The sequence below is a fragment of the Ostrea edulis genome, chromosome 6, assembly GCF_947568905.1.
Source record: "Ostrea edulis chromosome 6, xbOstEdul1.1, whole genome shotgun sequence".
Taxonomy (NCBI): domain Eukaryota; kingdom Metazoa; phylum Mollusca; class Bivalvia; order Ostreida; family Ostreidae; genus Ostrea; species Ostrea edulis.
The window spans coordinates 54,305,809-54,324,896 of NC_079169.1; the positions used below are offsets into that span (position 1 = coordinate 54,305,809).

Sequence of the window (19,088 nt, forward strand, 5' to 3'; positions counted from 1 at the left end):
ATTCCTTTCTTTCTGTTTCCTTTGTACTCTAACGCTCTTGAATACTTTTACAAGAGAAAGGCATAGTAGGCCTCCAAAGTGTTACTACATGTAATGCAATTGAAGAGAAACTTATGTTGTACTTCAAACCATTAATTCTGCTATATGCATATGATACAGTTATAATGGCTGAATCTGCTGATGATTTACAATGTACGTTCAATAAATGTTTATATACTGTACAGTGGAAATTGACTTTTGTTGTCGAAAAAAAAAATGCTATTTTCAAAGGGTCTTTTGATGAAAAAACACTTTTATTACAACGGTGTGTTATAGAAAATGTCAAATAATTCAAATATATCGGTATTGTATTTTCGAGATCAATGTCTTTTTGTAAATCTAACAAACATCATGTGAACAATCCCAGAAAGCGATATATGGAGTTATCAGGAAAAAATTTTCATTTACCAAGTACATGTAGTTGTCAGTTTGACCTGTTTGACAAAGTAGTTTTACCAGTTTTAATGTATGGATGTGAAATATGGGGGGAGGGGTATGAAAATTTACAAGTTGTAGAGCGCATTCATTTTTCAGCTAAAAACCTCCAAGCCCTCATTTATGGTATATGGTGAAACATGTCGTTTCCCAATCAATATTAATGTACAGTGTATATAGTAGAATAATTCCAATGTTATTTATTACAAGTGTTTTGATTGGACAAAAATAAAACTGAACAAGAGTTTACACATCAATAAATCTGAAAACGCGATGTATTCATACACGCCTGAAAACAAACAACATAGTGCGGGGAAACTATTCAAATTTTTGCAATTGTTAATGAAGTGAATGAATTGGAATTATTATAAGAATCAAACATTCTTTTTGAAGAATTTATCGATGTGTAAACTCCGGCCATTTTACTCACAAACTTAACATAAAAGTGCTTCGCACTTTTATTCAGTTTGTGAGTAAAATGTCCGGAGTTTACACATCGATAAATTCTTCAAAAAGAATGTTTAATCCTATAATAATTTCACACTGGTTTAGATTATTGTCAGGTTATAACTTTAAAGTAATGAAAGGTGAAGCTTACAAACAGTGATCAATTTCATAACTCCTATAAGCAATACAAAATGGAGGGTTGGACAAACCCGGACCCCTGGATATGCAAGAGGTGGGATTAGGTGCCTAGGAGGAGTAAGCATCCCCTGTCGATAGGTCACACCTGCCATATCTTGATCAGGTAAACGGAGTTATCCGTAGTCAAAATCAGTATGTCAAGATTGGCCTAACAATTGGTATGAAACAAGTTAAACAGTAGATGACCCAATGATAGGTTGTATTGGCTAACTACATCCTTATAACGACCATAGAATTTGCGAAATGCCGACTTTGAATGAGACTTTTGAAACCCCTGCACCATCAACTTGTTTGTCAGTAGCCTGCTTCGAGTTAAAAACTGATCATACGTGGAAGAAGCTCTTTCGTATCGAATCAGTTGAGAGATATAAACACCATATGTAGGTGATAATGGAATACTACTACATAAATATGGGAAGTTGACGATGGAGAAGCTGAAATCATCCCGTTTATCATAAAGTTGAGTTGTTAGTTTGCCGTTGATATCTATTTTCAATAAGATATCTAAGTATGAAGCAGAAGTGAATGACTCTGTGTTGTCTCTTATTTCGAGTTCACATGGATATATCGAATCGATAAATGAATGAAAATTATCATTGTTAACAGATAAAACGTCATCGATATATCTAAATGTCGCATTGAAGGCCACAGCAAGAGATTTTTTCTTCTCACGTAGAAGTTTTTAAATAAATTCTGCTTCATAAAAATATGAAAACAAGTCAGCTAAAAAGGAGCACAATTCGTGCCAATGGGAATTCCAAAAGACACGAAGGTATTGTCTATGAGGAACTCCAGCATATTTTTAATTTCAACTTCAGAGTACTTGTGTGTTGAATTTTTATTTTGTTGTAAAAATGTGCTATTATGATAGTTTTTAATGTAAGTTTAACCATACGCATTGATAAAATCAAAATTAAATTTAAGACTTTATCAAAATAAAGATTTCGTTTCTATTGAATATATAGCATTATATAGAAATATTTTTTTGTACGGCAAGATGATAACGTAATTTTACTTCATTCAGAGCCTCTGGAAAGGTTTTCCAACACAAATACATTTTGTATTATTGACGAAAGTTTATGAATCTTATTTTGTTCTGTAATTGAAATAGTAAATCACAATTTTGCAACAAACATTTTTGACACCAAATGAGAGCTAGTATTGTAAATGTACTTTATAAATTTTTCTATACACAGTATCTTAATGGTACTCTTAAAAACCCTGGTTTGAAAGTATTTCTAGAAATTTAAACGTGTGTGGACTTCCAAATATATGGCATCAACAAGAGAATGTAAATGAAAAATGGATAACAAATATTGTCAAACAAAGACTTAAGGATAAATTTATTCAAACATGGTCGAGCGTATGTTCAATTCATCTAAAGGTAAAATATACCGAACTTCTAAGATAGACTTTGGACTTAAAAATATTTAGAAAATTTGTCAATTTTTTTAGTACTATATTTCTTAAATTTCGAACCACAGATATCACCCCTTCCAGTAGAGACTAGCAGATGGATTAGTATTCCATATAATGAACGATTTTGTGTTTTGTGTAATGAATCAAATATTGCAGACGAATTCCTTTTTAAATTGGAATACAGCGCTTGTCAAATATCAGGAAATATTACCTACACATTAGGTACGACACAAGACCCAATGTTATTTATTTAAAATTGGTGCTCTGGCAAAGTTCCATATAATGATAGAACAACAACATAACATAACACCGGTATTGTGTGAAATATTGTCATTTATTAGATGACAATAAACAAATATTATCATTCTGTATAATGATAACAAAAACAGCCAAGGGGAGATCTAGACAATACTGACAGCACAAGTTGCTTCTATAAAAATCCCTGAATATGATAAAGTGATCTCCCCTGTTATACAAGTAAAATTAAAAACTTGACAAAATAAAATATCCAAAAATCATCGAATAATACATACAAAACAAAAAACATCAGCCGAAATTATGTCCACCAGTAAGGTTAAAACATTTTTTTTAAAAGAAATATGGGGGGTGGGGTATCTAAAAATCTATGAGTAAGTCTGTCCTCCTTAACATATTTTGTAAATAGTTTTTCACTGTATCTACATGTATATTGTGTATTTGTATATATATACTCTGACCTTATTCTTACTCAAGTGTATGTTTATCTAATGCACCCCATGTACCATATTTAATGTGGTTTGACCTAATAAATGAATTTGAACTTTCTTTACTAGGATTTGATTCTATTTAAAGGTCGATGAGAAACCCTTTAACAAAGGAAAACTGTACAACATCGGGTATCAAGAGACACTTAAAAGAAACCATACCTGTTTCATTTTTCATGATGTTGATCTTATTCCGGAGAATGACAAAATTTTGTATGGATGTTCAAGAAGTCCCATGCATTTATCACGGGAAATTGACAAGTTTGGTTATAGGTTTGTGCACTTCAACTTTTTCCTTCAAAATACGTTTCTTCCAAAGGCATATTAAGAAAGCAAAAACGTCCGGACTCTTGTAATGCAACAAGAAATAAAAATATACAGTGCATTCAAATTTTAAACTAAAATTTGAATATTTACAATTATGTATATATCTGTTGCATGGGAAAAAAAATTTTTAAACTAATAACACTCTGTACTCGTCAGAGGTGGATCTATAAATATATGCACGGTCACTGGAAAATGATATAAAAAGCACCAAAAATTGTTGAATTTAGAGAAAGATAAAGTTACATAGTGAGACCAAAATCCCAACAAAAATTGATAATGAATAAGGTAGCACTAAAACGAACGCATACACACAAAGCAGGTGACTGTATCAGAGTAAACCGTGCAGCCAACAAAAATACATCCGATAAATGGGTGGACTATCCAAGACGAACTGCACATGTATCATTACGCGCGAAGAACTTTAAAGGGGTGGCCCCTAGCCAAAATTGTAGTTTTCGGGATTAGTTTTGGTTCCATAATTTGGCCAAGAAAGAAAAAAAATGATCACTGTCTTGACTTCCCTAACTTAGCTAATACGGCATAAGATGGAATGATACCAATCTAATTAAAATCAGATCTTTAAGCGTTACACAGAAGAAAATCTGATTTTGATTACATTGGGAATGATGCAGTCAAGTAATTCTACCTTTGTTGATGATCATAGATTAATCACTCTGATTCAAACATTAATTTCATATAATCTAGTAAAAATATTGCCTTTTATACTTCATAACAAAACTTTTGATTTTTAAGTTTACAAATATCACTATCAATAATATCATGTTCTAGAAATCAAATAACAGTAATTCTTAGATCATATTTATGCATTAAAGTTAATGCATTCATCAACAGATTGTGTGACTATAACTTAATTGGAGGTGTCTCAGCTTGGAGGAAAAGAGAGTTTGAAATGGTCAATGGATGGTCAAATGCATTTTTCAATTGGGGAGGAGAGGATGACGACCTGAGCTATAGGTACAGTACCTGTTGTAACCTGCTAAAACCTGTTCTAGTCTGTTATAGCCTTTGACAACAATTTTTAAAATAAAAATATTCGATTATGTATAGGAAATATAAACTTTTCATTATCAAATACTTTGCCAAACCTTTTTATTATATCAAGTGAATAAAATCTTTCAAAAATATATTTCTATTATGCGCAAAGTTAATTCAATCAAGATATAATTAACATATGACGTCACAGGAAGGAAAAGGTTAATTTCACGTTTGGGCAAATTCAATCTATACATTAGTTGATAATGGATATCAACATAGTGAAAAAATTACAAGTCACATTCGATTCATATATCATCGTCACATTCTTTATATCAAATGATTATTTTAAAAATTTCTTATTGTATTTCAGAATTATGGCTAATGGATTGTCGATACACCGTTACAGAGAATCACTAGCTAGATACACAATGCTGAAGCATAAACGCACTACCATCAATACTGCTAGGTAAGTGAATAGAGTGTAGTGTACGAGAGTACCCTATACTGCTAGGTAAGTGAATACAGTGTAGTGTACGAGAGTATCCTATACTGCTAGGTAAGTGAATACAGTGTAGTGTACGAGAGTACCCTATACTGCTAGGTAAGTGTATATAGTGTAGTGTACGAGAATACCCTATACTTCCCCAAAATTATCCATACATAGATAATATTACTAGCATATATTGAACCCATATTGTAGCGCTTCATTCACTTTAGGGTAGTATTTGAATAATCTGAATCCACACTATTTGAAGATTCTTATGCATATCAATTTGAAAACATGCCTTTGTGTCACTTTTGATTCCCATATACTATGGGCAGTGGAAAGGGTATAAAAAAAAAAAAAAAGACATTAATGCAAAAAAAAAAAAATCATTTCACATTACAAAAACATACTGAAATACAAAAAAGAAACAGTTTAAAATAAGATCAACAGACTCCGTTGCAAAACCAACGATCACTGATTCATTAACTGAATTGACGCGGCTAGCCTTGCTACTAGGCTAGATATCTTGGTATTTTGAACGCACTGTATGAATTAACGTTTGTTACCATTACGTAGGGCTAGCCTAGCACATCGTTCAAGATCGTAGCGCTACCAAGCCCTACATAGCCGCTACGATCTTGAACGCAGCCATGAATTAACGCTTGATGACGCGCGAATCAATCTACGTAATCATTATATGTGTATATATACCATTATTTAAAACTTATGAATTACAATTTAAACAACTTTTGTACATAAGAATATATGCTTATAAAGTTTACCAACCAACTTGTAGACTAACGGTTCTTGAGAAGAACTTTAATCGTTTAAAATATTTGTCGATGCATGTGTAAACATTAAAGCTCTAAGAGTCACCTTTGCAGTCAAGGTTGGAATAAAATTGACTGTATATTGTCATTGAAAATTAATTAACCCATGTTTTTAATAAAATGTTTACATATGTCTTGGGTGACAGAAGCTGTTAAGTCTTTATGAATGTATGAATGGTTTTTATAGTAACTGTGATGCAACGATTACCATAGTAACCGTTCGTTATGAATACTACAGGTGTTTCAAATGGTGTTTAAAGTTGACACAAAAGGAGAAACTAATACAACTTTTGTAACAATTTAATGATAAGATATCGACGTACTTCAGCCTGAATTTGTACATGTAACATACCGCTTGTGAATAGTTTTGTCATCTTTAGAAGCTACTTGTGATTAAAACACCACAGGAATGTTTTCACTGATAAGAAAACAATGATTGGTTATTTTTTGTTTATACATGTTTATGTAAAGTAACACTGTTTCTTGAAAGTGTCAATAAATCTTTTAAGGTTACTATCCCATTTTCCTATAAAATGCTACGAGTGTTAATGTAGATAAATATACATCTTTTTAAATTGTATGTAACCTACACATAATGAACTCATGTTTATCATCAAATTCATTCCGCGTAGAAACACAGTTGTCTTGTTCAACAATTTTGCTTCAAGTTACTTGTATGCATGCACGTATAAATCTATGTTAAAAACAGTACTTCCATACATGTGGAAAAGATTCTATGAAATACATGCTTGTTTGGCGAGTATTGGCCGTGGCATATAACAAACAATCACAGTACATCTGTGCAAAACATCAATCAACAAACAAAATGCAACAGCGAGTTCAAAATTGACCATCACGGGTTAACCGTGAATGGTTACTTAAGCCAATATTTAGCTCAATTACTGAACGAGTTATGACAATTCCAATCAATTTCACAACAGTCACAGTTTCACAAAATTCACAGTCGCAGTTCTATGGCACAGAACAGTTTCAAATTCACTGACAACACAACAATACACGTGGAATCAGTTCACATGGTCTGCGCAAACGCCTGCTTCGCTAAAGATATGTCACGATAAAACCATATACTACCACTTGGGACGAGTACTTGAAAAAACAGCAGCCAGTATCATAACCTTAAAACATTTACATGACTGGTTGGGATTTTCGACAGATGGGATCATACAGTGGCTATTAACAAATAGATACTTCTCATATTATCTCTTCGACTGCTTTGGATGAGGGTAGCATCAGAAAGGAGGCCGATCCCAAGGCGATTAACATTTAAACCCAGGGACCCCAATACACAGCACCCGATTTTAACTTAAGTATTTCTCTTAGAATAAAGGCATCTATCTTATGTAAAAATAGATGCTGATAATATTGTTGAAAGACTTCCTGCACATTATAAACTCCTCAGCAGAATTGATGTCAACATGAAAATAAAAAATAATTAAGAATATTTTGAAATTATAATAAACCCCATTTTCATGAGGCGAAACCACTAAAAACATTGCATAACACCGCATGACCACAACCTTCTATTTCAAGATATCAAATTGTGATCTTTTTGAATGTGTTTATGTCAAAATAACTAGTCGTTTTCAACGCAGAAGGTGTGTTTTACAAAACCTTTTGTAAATTTGAATTGTACTTTAAAAACGTAATATATGGGGTTTTTTTACGTCTGAAAAGTTCCGATAATTCATGCATAAAAATCTATAAATCATGTCAGCAAATAATCGTCTTAAACTAATATTTATATATTTGTTGTAGATTCCATCTTCTAGAAGACAGTCATAAACGATTTCCAATAGATGGCCTATCCAGTCTGGTGTATATTCCTCCTACAGTAGAACTTCATCAGCTATTCACAAAAATATCTGTCAGAGTTTGATATTTTCTACATGTATTATTGTAAATAAATTGAATGAGATTGAATGTCAGTGTTGAGAGATAAAAAAAAAAAAAAACCCGGCTCAAGTGATCCTGAATCTGATTCCAATTCATATTCGGGTTTAGCACTGATAGGAATATCTGCCGGGAAAAGCTCTTTTCCAACTACATAGTCTTACATACTCTGAAGCGCATTACTATACCAGTGGAACGGTGAACGAACATTGACCGGTTTGGGAACGAACGGTTTTGATTGGGGAACGAACGCTGACCGGTGTTTACGAAACGGCTCTCAGCGAGAACGGAACAGTTCTTATCGAGAGCGGAACACTTAAAGATGGAGAATGAACGGTTTGGGCCGGGAACGAAACGCTTTGAGCCAAGGTTTGGTCTCTATTTCAAATTTAGTAATTCAGACTCTTTCGGCACTTTTTTTATACAAAGTATCATAAAGAAAGAAAAAAGAAAGAAAGAAGTGATTAAAGTTTTATCAAATGATTTCTTTGAAAATGTATAAAAGTGGATTTGGTGTAAATTTTCACCGTCCCCTCGAATTTTTTTTAACTAAATCATATCGAGAATGCCGGTGAAGGGATGCAAAACAAACCAAGGGATGCTATGCTCTGCGTTTATGGTCATTGAGCAGGGAGTGATCTTTATCGTGCCACACCTGCTGTGGCACGGGACTTCGGTTTTTATGGTCTCATCCGAAGAACCGCCAAATTTATCGCCCCTTACGAAAATTGGTAAAAATGGGTAATTTTTTTTTAAAGTGCTTTACTCTTACGATCTAGCCAAACTATCATCTAATGTATATGCTGGGTTGTTTTTTTTTTTTATGTAAACTTGACTTATAACTCTCTTCATGTATGTCCATCCTCAAATATTCACTCCACTTTTCATATTGTATACACCTTTTTTGTTTATACTTTGTGATTGAATATGTATTATGCTGATGAGCCGTAAGGCTTAAAGCCAATAAACAATACAATACGACAAGCAATGGGTACTGAGGACATATTCTAACCTGAATCCCCACGGGAAGATTTTTAAATGGAAAAAATGGAAAGGGAAAATAATTTAAAGAAAGAAGTTGTTATATATACAAGCTTTCAAAAAACTCTCCTGGGGTCATTTTGATAAAATTGCCAAGGTATAACTCACAAATGTTAGCAGGTTCTTGACATAATTTTAAAATAATTATCAGTCAAATTACTGCAGAGATATAAAAAGAGTACAGTTTTACATGTATTTATTTTTATGTTCCTTAGTTTTCCTGCCAAGTGACCGAACTTGTTTTTTGTTAAAAGCAGGCAAACAACACGTAACACCATGTAGAAGTGAAAAAATGTCATTTATTGAAGTAAATGACGAAAATTAGTAAAATATGATTAACAAGTACAAAAATGGGGGTCAGAAAAAGGGGGACTTAAACAAAGAGTATTACACATCTTAGGTAAATTATAATCCAATCTGACCCCCTGCACCATAATGGCATTGCAACAAGATGTACATAGGAAAAAAGGGAGGTCAACCAGACTAGAATAAGAATTGTACAGTATACATGTATCTTAGGTTGACCCCTCATAAACCTAATACAATTCCAAAACAGACAAAAATGCCATAAACAGCTGCCTGCCATCAAAAAAGGGTGGGTATTTCTTGGGAATTTAATTAGCTGTTCGTAAGTGTGCGATAGCTAGCATGTTAAATCGTGTTAAAATGTAATTTTCCAAGTACAGTATATATTTCTTAAAATAAAAATATTTGGTACATGAAAGATCAAGATAACGCCTCTAAGCAATACAAAATAGAGAGTTGGGCAAACACAAACCCCTGGATATACCAGAGGTGCCAAGAACAGCCTCACAATAGGTATGAAACACGTCAGACAGCATTTGACCCAATGATAAGTTGTATTGGCAAACTAGATCATGATAGAATTTGCAAAATTCTGACTGTAAACAAGACTGTGTAACCCCTGTGACATTAACGTGTTTTTCAGTAGCCTGCCTCGATTTAAAAACTGATCATCCGCAGAACAGGTTCTTGTATGTCGAATCAGTTGAGAGATATAAACACCATATGCAGGTGATCATGTAATATTGCTAAATAAATATGGAAAGTTGACGATGAAGAAGCTGAAATCGTCCCGTTTATTATAAAGTGGAGTTGTTAGTTTACCGTTAATATCTATTTTCAATAAGATATCTAAGTATGAAGCAGAAGTGGACAACTCTGCGGTGTCTTTTTCTCGAGTCCACAGGGATATATCGAATCGACATATTCAAAATAAAATTATTATTGTTTATTGATAAAACGTCGTCGATATATTTAAATGTCGCTTTGAAGGCCAGAGCAAGATATTTGTTTCTCACGTAGAAATTTTTGAATACATTTTGCTTCATAAGAATCTGAAAACAGGTCAGCTAACAAAGGAGTACAATTCTTGCCCAAGGGAATTCAAACAGACTGCTGGAAGACTTGATCACCAAAAACTTCGAAGATGAGGAACTACAGCATATTTTTAATTTCAACTTCAGAGTACTTTTGGGTGGAATCAGAGTGGTGTTTAACAAAGTAATTTTTGGATGACTGATCACTAGATATGAATATTTTCGTTTTCCGTTTTGGTTGAAGCAACTGTCCATGATGTCAAAAAATCTAGTCTTTGATTTATCGTGAGGAGTGGTCGTGTAAAGTATTGAAAAGGCATACGTTTTGATACGATGTTGTTGATTTGAGAAAAGCTTTGTGATTTCAAGTTCACAAAAAGTTCTTTAGAAAGTGTTTTAGAATCCACATTTGATTTACACAACTTCTAGCATATGTAGTGGCACAACACGTTTGAAGTTTCTCCTTCACAGCTGTTAATATTTTGTGAAGAGCAAAGAGAGAGGCTTGGTAGAACTCTTACTGGATCCAGTGATGTATCTTTGTTTGTAAAAGTTTTTATGAAGTCGGGGAATCCAGTATAGGTACGGTACCTCATATTCATCTGACCCATTGACTGGAATATTAAATGTGTCTGAAACGGAGTCATGGTTTTGAAGAATTTGATCTTTTGAAAGGGCAATTGGTGTATAAGTGCGATTACCAAAAGTTGAATCAACGCAAAATTCGTTTAAAATACAGTTGTAATAATGAGCTTTACAAGCAAAGACAATGTTGTTACAAGCTTTATCAGCTGGAACCAAAGCATATTTCTCATATAACCTATCTAATTCTTTTATCATTTCTGGTTTACTAAACACAGAAGGATAGATGGTAGATACTTTTGTTTTAATATGTCTAATGCGGGATTTTGATATTCCTCTTATACTTTTAATCCATTCTAACAATGTATCAAGGTCTTTTTTTTCATATCTAGCCCATCATCTGGCATAATCTTCGAAAGAATTCATAATTGAGATGAACGTCTATCACCAATTGTAAGACGGAGGTTCTCTGTATTTAGGACCTTTTCGAATAAGTGATTTGAGGTCCTCATTTTCAATTGTATCATCATCACCAGTAATAACATGCCCATCTGGACTATAGTTGCAAGAAGATGAAGAACACGTAGGTGGATTAAATATAAGATTGTCTATTTCTAGGCACTGCAAAGTTTGTATATAATTAAAAAGTTTGAATGCAATAGTAGAAGTATATTTGTAGGAAATCCAAGCTTGAACTTGAAATAAGTTGAACTCTCTTTTTATGACGAAGAATGTTGCTTATGTTGACGGCATCTATTCCTTTGTAAATTTGAGTTTTAGGAACTGGCGGCATGATTCGGATGGAATATCATCCGTGACCCGTGGTGGTTTAAAGAACCTGTAATTGGGAACATTCATAATCATAGGGTTCAGTCTATATTCAGGTGTTGAAAAATTTAAGTATATGTCACCGTCATTTATTTTAGTGAAAACACACCGGTGGTTTGGATTCATAAAGTTCTTTATTATTATATCCTAATTCTGGAGGATGATTTAAAAATATGTAAAATAATTAAGTACTCTCTCACTCTATCATTCACACTTTTAGTTATATCAAAATAATGATTTCAAAATATTTATAAATTAATGTAATAGATAAATATTTACCAATAGAGTAAACTCAAACTCTTACCGTAAACTCGGAAGAATAGAAACTGTAGTAAAACTGAAGTTTTTTTTATATGACGATATATGTAAATAATATGGTCACTCAGTCCGGGTAGGAGTGTTGCTGGGTTAGTTTTTGGAATTGGCGCGAATCTTGCTTATATAGCACCAAACCAGTAAAACAACTCACAAGATACTCACAACCACACACAAACCATACTGACCTTTCACACTCCTCTCTCTACCAATCAGCGTTCATCCCGATGAATGAAATGAAACGACTTACGATGAAATGACAATCTAATTAAAATTAGATCCTTTGATCCGCTCATCTACTATTGCTACTTGTGTAGCGATAGTAGATGAGCGGATCAAAGGATCTAATTTTAATTAGATTGGATGAAATGAGTAACGTAATGAAATTATATTAGTATGTTAAATATGAATTATTTCATCCTGTGACATATAGACTAGCTGTGGCTTCTTCAAATAACGTATGTAAAACTCTCAATGGAACAGAGTAAAGTTTTGTGCGAATATGATGTGGACTTAATTGTCTGTTTATGTAAAGTAAATGTGAATCAAGATGGAGTGGTCATTGGAATTAAAGTGTTTGTAAAGAAGTTGGTTACTACCATTATGGATTTGAAATATGTGCTCCGATATTCATTTAAATGTAAAACTTGTACGGTACCAATTTTGGCGCACCAGATGCGCATTTCGACAAATAATGTCTCTTCAGTGATATGTAATATATGTCTCTTGATAAAGACGTGGGTTGTGTCGAAAAAAAATCATTCAAATAACCATCAGTGCCGCAACCTTTTCAATTTCTTATTGGTTTTGTATCTTTTTAGATCCGACACTATAAGAAAGTAGAGTGTTGTTGGATTTTCGTGCTTATATATAACTATTTATTTCCAACTGTATTGCAAATTCTTTGGTCGTTATAACGATCTAGTTCGCCAATAAAACCTTCTTGGCAAACTGATTTTGACTATGTATAACGTTTACCTGATCAAAATATGGGGATCACGGCGGGTGTGACCTGTCGACAGGGAATGCTTACTCCTAGGCACCTGATTCCACCTCTGGTATATCCAGTGCCCCGTGTTTGCCCAACTCTCAATTTTGTATTGCTAATAGGAGTTATGAGATTGATCACTGTTCGTTGTCTTCGCCTTTCGATCCATACTCTTTTTCATCCTACAGTCTACCCGTGTGGTGCTGGTTGTTTCATGCACATGTTTTATGTTTTTGATGTACTGTTAAATCATAATGTGTTCATGCTGCTTACTTGTTTTCTGGTGTTTAAATGCAATTTTCTTTTGATTTCGGAATTCATATTTTCATGGCCTAATTATCACCATCTCTACAAATTTAGTCTTCAAATCTATAAAGAAATGAAATTAAAAAACTGGTCAAACTCAAAACCGGATCTCCAATTGTTCCACTTACTTAAAAAATGTTGTGATGCCCACAGAATTCAATATCAAGCTCACTCCTAACATCGGCAACATTTCTAAACGATTTCTTAATCGTTGGAACAGCATTTTGCACCCATGTACTAAGCAACTGATAGACCTTTGGGATTCATACCAGGTAGTACATATCACTGAGGCCATAACCAATAATGATTTGAAGTTGCGGAATGCTGTGCCCCAAGGAAAATATGAAGAGCTGTGCCATGTCCCAGATGGGTATAATTCATCCTTCTCCAAATCTCTGATACAGAAGCATACCAGAAAATTCTCCAGAGATTCAATCCAACTAGACCCCCGTTTGAACAATGCTTACTCTTAACAAACAACGGATAAACCAACTACCAAAAAGAAAACAAACAGGAAATTTAAACGTATCACATCAGACGTGCCATATGAGCTAGAATCACATAGAAATGCTGTTCTTAACCTCTCCAGTGTTGTATTATCAGATTTCGAAACCAGCTTACTGTCCAAAGGTCTAAAGTTTTGTCCAGTACCAAACAATTAAGATAGTACACCACTGCATTTTTCAGACGTATTCGTTTAAATGAGCACTTTTCAATACACCAAAATTCCACTAATTTAGACAGCTGATCCTATATGGAGCGTTTATCTCAATCACAGGGACAGATCGGATCCGAAACCAGGAAAATGTCCGACTCTTGAAACATACATAGAGGCCAGAGAATCAGACATCGAGAAGTTGCTTGAAAATCCTCCTACTATTTATGACAATCTGACCCGCAATGAAAGGTGTAGCATTCAAGAACTTAAAAACCGGGAAGAAGTTGTTATTAAGAAGTCAGATAAAGGGTCCACTGTATTGGTTATGAAAGGTGAAGATAACGAACAGTGATCAATCTCCTAACTCCTATAAGGAATACAAATTAGAGAGTTGGGCAAACACAGATCCCTGGATATACCAGAGGTGGGTTATGAACAGAGAAGAAGAATATATAGCAATAGCAAACAGACAATTGTCAAATACATTATTTTATAGAAAAAATCGATTTTGACCCAACAAATGACAATGCCAATGCGATCATCGATACACTAGAAAAAATGAAACGCAATGACAAAATAAGTGAAGAAATTTTCACTTGTCTCCTTCCCACTAACGTCAGTAGACATGGACAATTCTACCTTCTACCAAAAATATCTAAAGAAGGAATTCTAGGCCGTCCTGTCAGTGCTATTGGTCATCTCACAGATTTTGGATATGCACCTACGATCTCATATAGAAACCACACCGTCCTACCTCAAAAACACGACAGTCCACATGAACAAAATTCCAACTTCCCACTTGCCAGACAACACCCTTCTCGTGACTGTGGATGTTGCATCGTTACTCACGAACATTCCTCATGATAAAGGCATTGCAGCATGCAAGAAAGTCTGGAAAAGTAGAAACACCAAACACTGTTAACAGACTCCTTGGATAAGCTTTTGGATCAACTACTTAAACATAATAACTTCATGTTCAATGGGGAACATTACCTCCAAGCACAGCTATGGGAACAAAAAATGGCACCTTCTTATGCAAACACATTTATATATTAGAAATCATATATATATTAGAAAAACATCTTTTATTACAAGTATAACCAAACCCTTAAGGTGACTCAGGTTTAACGAAGACATTGAAATCAAGTACGTCGAATGAAGGGAAAGTTAGAACGATTTTGTGTGCTTCGTCAATTCATTTCACCATAGCATCAAATTCACAGTGGATATTTCAGAATGCATTTCTTGATACAACATCCATCATTGTAATCGGTTAAATTGAATTTGATCTGCATACCAAGCCGACGAACGGCCATCTAGATTTCACCCACATCACATCTTCAAGGTCCAGCAACTCATGCCATACGAATTTGTTCCAACAAGCAATCTTTTATACCACAAAGTCAACAGTTAAGGTATTATATATGCAAACGAGGTTACAAGCCGCAATCTGTTACCAGTGTCATTAAATTGACAGGTCATTCCTTTTGCAGCACATGGAGAAAACCAAAGGCTATAGAATACCTCTGGTTCCTACTTACCACCCTACCTTGAAGGACCTAAACAAAATCCGAAAGGAGAACTTTCCTAAACTCTTGGTTAATCCTAGATTGGCAAAAGTGAACCACCATTGTGTCCTTTAGACGATACAGGGATATCAAGGATTTTGTGGTAAGGGCCAGATTGGACAAGCCTCTACCCATTGAAGACTTTTCAATTTGCCCTGACAAGCGCTGTTTGTTTTGCAAATTTAGTTAGAATTCAGAATTTGGAACAAAGCGGGTTGCGTCGAAAATTTGAGGTTAAATAACCAACAGTGAAGTAAGCGCCCTAACCACTACGCTATCACGACCGGTACATATGTGTGATATATATGATAGGTCAACCACCCAAGGACTGATCACACTCTCCGAGTGTCCGTCGTTTAAATCCCATAATCGACGTACGCACTCTGTGCTGTATGGTGACTTACTAGCAAGGTAGGTTTTAAAAGTCGCCTGCTATATTTGCAATTGACTGTTCCGACTAATCAGCAGATCTTGCCAATAACCAAGCCTATATTTTGTAAAAAGGATTTCCCCACTTTAGCTGTGACATACGGCCACCAAGGATGTTGTAAAGCATCAAAGTTTGAATTATGCAATTTACACTGCCCCTAGTTTTTCATTAATACCTTAACTTTGAGGTTTGGCATTTTATTTTACTGAAAAATTCGTTAACTTTAAGAGCTATGCCGTCTTTTGAAATCGGGTTTGTCTGTTTTTGTTAAATCTCTATTGATATTTATCGAATGACCGGTTTTTAAAGCCTTTGCTTATATCGAGCACAAGGTTGTTCAGATTTCTCTATTCTATTATAATTCGTTTTTGTAATAAAGAAAGTTATACCCAGAAGGCAAGACTGGACAATCTTGTGCTGGTGATAAAAATTCATAAAAATAAATACAATAAAAATCTGCAAAAACTATACGTTTTCTTTTTACCTTATTTATCTGTATTGACCCCGGGTAGTACTGTAATTCTGTAATTTTCAGACATAGGCTGACCATTTAAAACTTAGATTTCTACCCTTATCTTCCAATATCCCAGAGGAAAAGGACTGCACACCTAATGGAGATACATCAGTGTTTAATAATTTCAATGTTATTTATTACAATTGTTTTGATTGGACAAAAATAAATCTAAACGAAAATTTACACATAAAAAAATCCAAATACGCTATGTATGCATACGTGCCTGAAAACAAATATTATAGTACGAGGAAACTATTCAAATTATTGAAGTTGATAATACAGGGAACGAATTGGAATTATAAGAATCAAACATTCTTTTTGAAGAATTTATTGATGTGTAAACTCTGGACATTTTACTCACAAACTTAATATAAAACTACTTCGTACTTTTATTCAGTTTGTGAGTAAAACGTCCAGAGTTTACACATCGATAAATTCTTCAAAAAGAATGTTTAATCCTATAATATGTACCAAAAAGTAGAATATATAAATCAATTTGTCTTTGAAAAGAGGGATGGTAAAAAGGACCACAAGTTACAGCTAATGTGGGGAGGTCCTTTGAATGAATTTCATGTAGTGGTTTTAAGTAATCTCCACAAATACACGCACGCACACGCGCGCGCGCACTCACGCATACACAGAGATATATTGTTATATAACATACATACAAACATCAAAACATACTTCCTTGAACGAGTTTACTTGCCACAAACTTTATATGTGTCTACAGTGACGAATCCGGATTTGTTAAAAGGAGCCCCAATAGGCTGGAGCCGCCTTCAGGTGTATCCAGAGCAAAGCCCTGGTGGGTGAGGGATCTAAAGTTTGATGCGTTTCTACGGGTTATTCTAATTATACATAATAAACTAAATAAATAATTGATTTTGTCACAAGGGGGTGGGGGGTGGGGTGGGGGGGGGGGGTCCGGACCCCCTCCCCCATCAAATCCACCAATCGTTTATATCATGTTAACACCAGCCTTAATCTGAGATTCCTCTGACTCTTAACCCCGCTTTTATTTTGTGACTTCTGCGGGGGAGAGTCAGAGCGGACTCCATATTGAAAAGTGGGAATTCAGCGACACCAGCTGGTGTCGCTGCTTTACCTACCTCTTACAACTTTATTTCGCGGACCCATCTTCCAAGACGCGAGGATTCAGTTATCGGAAGATTATTCTACAAATACATCATGATTAATACGATGCTATCGCCGTTTAAACGATGGAATTTTGTGTTTACATGTGCTGACGTCATGCGCAAAGAAATCAAATGGCGAGGCGGCGACCTAATTCAAGTGATGCTCCATTTGTCGGTGTTAGGGCCGTTTAAACGGCGATAGCATCGTATTAATCATGATCTATTTATAGATTTATCTTCCGTTAACTGAATTCTCACGTCTTGGAAGATAGATCCGCGAAATAAAGTTGTAAGAGGTAGGTAAAGCAGCGACACCAGCTGGTGTCGCTGAATTCCCACTTTTCAATATGGAATCTGCTCTGACTCTCCCCCGCACATGTCAAATATAAAAGCGGGGGTAAGAGTCAGAGGAATCTCGGATTACACCAGCCTATGACTGTGTCATTTATTTCTGAACTTTTTACCTCAAAATCAATATAAAAGGAATATTCATCTTAACTGCTATACCTGTTGCAAGTATGAATAGAAAGCGGGAATGGCAAGTTTTATCTGATGCCCACAACATTGTTACATTCAATCTCCGACTCCTGACCTTTTACCCCAGAAATCAATAGGGTCTTTCTCTCATTATCTTTAGTCTGCAACAAGTAATGGAACAAAAAAGAGGAAAAGTACGCTTGATGTAGTGTCTATTTTTACAAGTTTTAAAAAAGGTCGCGATAGCTCAGTGGTAGATTCGCTTCGTAACTGGGAGTGTGAGTTGGATACCCTCTCAAACCTAAGACGTAAACATAGGTAGTGATTGCTCCTTTTTTAAACCATGTAAAATTCTAGGCATTTAGAAGTGAGAATCACGGATCTTACGGATATGACCTTAAAACGGAGGTCCCGTGTCACGGCAGGCGTTAGCACATTAAAGAACACTCACTGTTACGCCCCTGAGCGCTATAAACATAGGTCTAAATTTGTGGTACTTCACCTTCGGCTGGTGACGTCTCAATATGAGTGAAAAAAAATTCCGAAGGCCGTGGAGCAAATAAAAAAATCTAATATTCTTTGAAAAATTATTATTATTATTGTCTTTGTTATCAGGAAGCTTTTGTTGATAAGATTTTAATATGTACTTTTGTATACACAATAATCTCCTTTATCCTAGCTGTGTGAATTTATGTGCTGACAAAGTACAGCCTGTTTGTATGTAAATGTACTTTATTCTCTCATAACGTTTGATTTATGGTCAATATCGCAATGCTTCGTTTGACAATCACAAAACAGATGTTAATTAACCATTAATTAAGCCACGCGGAAGAGACGTTCTGAATTCAACAAAATACCTTTCCGATACGTGTATAATCTTGAATAAATAAGATAGTATAACGCAACGCATTACTTCGGAAATACTCGCCTAGTGGTGAACAGGAAATATTAACATTGTGATTTCTTAATTCTATTACGTATAAAAGCATTAAGCTGATAAGAACAGATACTTAAAAAAACAAAAAGCCAAAAGAAATACAATACTATGCAAAATAATTTTGATACAAAGCATC

General features: G+C 34.6%; 1 protein-coding gene across 3 annotated transcripts in view; it reads left to right on the plus strand.

Moving 5' to 3' along the window:
* The window catches only part of LOC125646956 (beta-1,4-N-acetylgalactosaminyltransferase bre-4-like), a 66,046-nt gene extending 58,184 nt beyond the window's left edge, over nt 1-7,862 (plus strand). For all 3 annotated transcript variants that reach the window (XM_056140035.1, XM_056140037.1, XM_056140036.1), the window contains 4 exons: nt 3,370-3,554; nt 4,461-4,583; nt 4,975-5,070; nt 7,698-7,862. In XM_056140035.1, the coding sequence (XP_055996010.1) occupies nt 3,370-3,554; nt 4,461-4,583; nt 4,975-5,070; nt 7,698-7,818 (525 nt within the window). In that variant the 3' untranslated portion in view covers nt 7,819-7,862. The remainder of the gene's footprint in view (nt 1-3,369; nt 3,555-4,460; nt 4,584-4,974; nt 5,071-7,697) is intronic.
* Nucleotides 7,863-19,088: the final 11,226 nt, after the last annotated feature.